Raw genomic sequence first — 4,289 nt, 5'->3', positions numbered from 1 at the left:
GATTTTATTTTGGGTGCCAGGGATTAAACCCAGGGCCTTGAAGAAGGTGCCAAGCAAGCCCTTTACCACTGAGCTACGCCCCAGCCACTCCCCCCTTTAGTTGATGTTGGGGATTAAACCCAGGAATGCTTTAACACTGAGCAACATTCCCTGTACTTTTAATTTTTAATTTGTTAGGTTTTTTTTTTTAATATTTACTTTTTAGTTGTACATGGACACAATAGCTTTATTTTATTTATTTTTATGTAACGCTGAAAATAGAACCCAGGGCTTCACACGTGCTAGTTGAGCGCTCTACCCCTGAGCCACAACCCCAGCCCATAATTGTTAGTTTTTTTGTTTACTTATTTTGAGACAGGGTCTTGCTAACTTCTTTAGGGCCTCACAAAATTGCTGAGGCCGAACTGGAACTTGGATTCTCTTGTCTCAGCCTCCCGAGTCGCTGGGATTATAAGTGTGCAATATCAGTTCGGCCATATCCTCTCATCCCACTTATTTTCTTCAATATTTCATTCAAATATTATCTTGGACTTTGAACAGGGCATGGTGGTGCACCCCTGTAATCCCAGCGACTCTGGAAGCTGAGACGAAAGAATCACAAATTCCAATTTAGCGAGACCCCGTCTCAAAACAAACAAATAAAAAACAGTCCACCGCGGTGGTGCATGCCTGTTAATCCCAGCAACTGGCTGGGAGGCTGAGGCCAGAGGATCACAAATTAAAAGCCAGCCTCAACAGTTTAGGGACGCCCTAAGCAATTTAGTGAGACCTTGTCTCAAAGTAAAAAAATAAAAGCTGAATAAAATTGCAACCTCTGTCCCTCCCAACTCACATTTTCCATCTTCACTTCTTTTTCTAATACTGAACACTATCTGACAGATTTATTTACCTTGTTTATTGTTCTCCTTCTCTGTCTCCCAGTCCCCAGCGGAATTTTAAACATGGCCAAATAAAGGATTTTAGCTGTTACCTTAGTTGCCGTATCTCCATCTCCTAGGCTAGGGCTTTAAAGTTGGTAGGCACTCATTGGTCACTCTTTTCTCACAGGCTCCTGTCAGGCACATTTCTCTGCTGAATCTCTCTCATTTCCTTATCAGAACTGTTAAACTATAGGTCATAAGGCCAGGAGCTTAGAACTCAAGGTAAGAAAAAGTGAATCTGGAACCTTGGACTGAGCAAAGGGCAATTGGAAATATACTAGTATGATTCTTTCTTTGCACTATTTTTTAAAATTGATTCTGCTTTTTCTGTTTACTATTGATACTCCTAACATCTCGTCTCAGTATTCACCTTCTGGCTGCTTTTCTGGGTTTTTGGTGTATTGGGGATTGAACATAGAGGCACGTACACTGAGCTACATCTCCAACCCTTTTTATTTTTGAGACATATTCAAAACTGTTTATATATACACAAAAAGTTTCTGAACACATCCCAGTTTCTCACAAGTTTGAGGCCAGCCTCAACAATTTATTTGACCTTGTCTCAAATAAATAAAAAAGGAACAGTGATGTATGTTAGTAGTAAAATGCCTATGGGTTAAACCCTTAGTGTTTTTTTTAATAATTTATTTTTTGATTATAAGTGGACACAGTATATTTTTATGTGGTGCTGAGGATCAAACCCAGTACCTCATGCATGGCACTCTACCTCTGAGCCACAACCCCAGCCCCAAATACTTAAGTGTTTTTTTAAAAAAAAGCTTGGGGGCACTAGGGCTGTGGCTCAGCAGTAGAGTGCTCACCTAGCATGTGCAAGGCCCTGGGTTCAATCCTCAGCACCACATAAAAATAAAAAAAGCTTCTGAAAGGACATAAACAGCTAATAACAGTGGTTACCTGAGGCTGGAGTTGTAGCTTAGTGGTGGAGCACTTGTATCGCATGTGTGAGGCACTGGGTTCAATCCTAAGTACCACATAAAAATAAATAAAATAAAGATATTGTTTCTATCTACATCTAAAAACATTTAAAAGAAACAAAAAAACAGTGGTTACCTGTTTTGGGAAAGGTGTTAGGACCTGGGTGGCACAGGGAAAGCATATGAGTAATACTTGTCCCAGGATACATTCACATTTTTAACTATATGAATATATTGTTTTTACTAAAAGCATGAATTTCAAATGCAAAAAAAATATATATATATATTTTAAAGGCCTGGTACATCATTCTATCTAATTTCTACAAGCAAAACATTATACTGCCAATGTAATCACTGTAATATACAGTGTACTACATATTAATTAATCATAAGTGTATATTGCAGGAAAATATTTAGAATGGTGCTAAGATATGTAGTGGGTACCCAACAAATATTGGCTATAATTAGCAGTAGATGGAAGATGACAGAAATGAAATAGGGGCTAGGCCCAGTGTGTAATTCCAGTGACTCAGGAGGCTGACACAGGAGGATCCCAAGTTCAATTTAGCAAGATACTATGTCAAAATAAAAAAATAAAAAGGTCTGGGAATATGGTTAAGTGATTAACCATATTAAAGTGGTTAAGTGATCCTGGGTTCAACTTCTGATATCAAAAAACAAAATTAGGAATAGGAAGCTACTTGCTTTCTATCACTCTCGCAGCAATTTAGATCTATGCCTCACACATACCCTATGAAAAATGTTTTCCCATAACAGTGGTATTTATTACTTTGGTAATTAAAAAAAAATATTAGAAGAAAATACATCTGCTTTGATAGTTGGGTGTGGTGGTGCATGTGTGAAATCCCAGTGACTTGGAAGACTGAGGCAAGATGATCACAAATTTGAATTCAGCCTCAGCAATTTAGCAAGACCTGTCTCAAAATGGAAAAGAAAAAGGGCTGGAATGTAGCTCAGTGGTAAAAGTTCTCAGAATTTGGTGGGACAGCTACAGAATATGAACAGGAGCACAAAAATGTTCAAGAAATAAATGGCAATCCAAGAAGCTATTGTAGAAATTTATTTAGTGTGAGAAAACAAAAAAATGAATACAATGGTTGTAAAGGACAAATCAATGGAAAGTGGTGTGCATTTTTGAAAGCCAAATGATTTCTTCTTAGACTTCATGTTTCTGAGCACAGAGGGTGCCTGCCTAGGAATATAATGCCCAAGGAAAATGGGGAAATATCTAAGAGTTTGGTGTGGCTGAGTAAAACTGGTATCGTATTCATTACATCTTGCTGCTTTATAGCAGAAAGGAAAAAAAGGTGGTGGGGAGGAGAGGAATAAATATTGAAAGAATTTTCTAAACAAATATCCGCCACAGGTTTTCATTTGTTCTTTAAAAGATCTAAGCTGGAAAGGCAAGGCCAATTGTAATGACAACTCTGACCACCTTGAGGAAAGGAGAGGTCCTCATGAACAATGAAGTCAAGTTTTGATATTCTTTGATAGAAGAAGAGAAAAGGAGATATCAATAATCTGAAGGGTGGCTGTAGGAGAAGGGTACAGAGACTTCAAAGACTAATTCTTTGAAGGAAGAATATGTTATTGACTCCTCTGCTTCCCACACAAATGGGGCCTTAGCGAAACTGGAGAGGACTGATCCTTATACCAATCACATCTTTGCCAATCTCTGTCACCTGTAAATGAGGAAACAGAAGACCAAGTTAGAGATCTGTGAGGACTTATTCCCTATACTCCTCAATAAACACAGTAGATGGGTGTTTGTTTCTGAGAGATGGAGCAGTGGGGAGAAACTTTAGTTTTCTCTAGTAGCATTGCTTCAAGGAGCTGAGGCAAATACAGAGGAGAAAAGAACCTCCATGTTTCTTTCTCTTTCCCCTCCACCCCTCAATATCCTAGATGCATATTTGAGGCAGCACTTACTGTAGTAACCCTGCATATTTGACCCTTGAACTCAGGGGAATAGCAGGCCCCACTGAGTGGACACTTCTCCACTGGCTTTCCACGGTAAATGGGTCGGTAAGATGCGGCACAAATGTCAAAGGGATTGTGCATGTCATAATTGAGCTGGTAGGCATCTGTGGGGTTCTTTTCACAGGCAGACAGGATTTTTCGGGTCTAGGAGAGTTCAGAAGGATTATTTTATTTAAGAGCACAGAAAACAGCACATAATAAATCAAATGATATTGTCATGATTTTGTACAACTAACTGTACTACATGAATACAGGTCCCATCCTCTGTATAGGATGTATATAAAGAGTTAACAATCACATCATGTTTGATCAAGATTTCCTCTTCTCTGGGGATGGGGTTGTGGCTCAGCAGTAGAGTGCTTGCCTAGCAAGTGAGAGGTGCTGGGTTTGATCCTTAGCACATTTAAAAAAAAAAAAAAAAAAAAAAAAAAAA

General features: G+C 38.7%; 1 protein-coding gene and 1 long non-coding RNA gene across 4 annotated transcripts in view; one reads left to right on the top strand and one right to left on the bottom strand.

The window, feature by feature from the left end:
* Positions 1-4,289, top strand: part of LOC125618708 — a 38,641-nt gene that overhangs the window by 18,820 nt on the left and 15,532 nt on the right. The window lies entirely within an intron of this gene.
* The window catches only part of Copa (COPI coat complex subunit alpha), a 45,026-nt gene continuing 43,655 nt past the window's right edge, over positions 2,919-4,289 (bottom strand). For both annotated transcript variants that reach the window (XM_015492000.2, XM_015492001.2), the window contains exons 32-33: positions 3,806-4,000; positions 2,919-3,558 (exon numbers count right to left, since the gene is read on the bottom strand). In XM_015492000.2, coding sequence (XP_015347486.1) covers positions 3,499-3,558; positions 3,806-4,000 — 255 coding nt within the window. In that variant the 3' untranslated portion in view covers positions 2,919-3,498. The remainder of the gene's footprint in view (positions 3,559-3,805; positions 4,001-4,289) is intronic.

Source organism: Marmota marmota, unplaced genomic scaffold (genome assembly GCF_001458135.2).
Source record: "Marmota marmota marmota unplaced genomic scaffold, marMar, whole genome shotgun sequence".
Lineage (NCBI taxonomy): Eukaryota > Metazoa > Chordata > Mammalia > Rodentia > Sciuridae > Marmota > Marmota marmota.
Note: the sequence above shows the minus strand (reverse complement) of the source record. Positions and strands in the feature narration are given on the sequence as shown.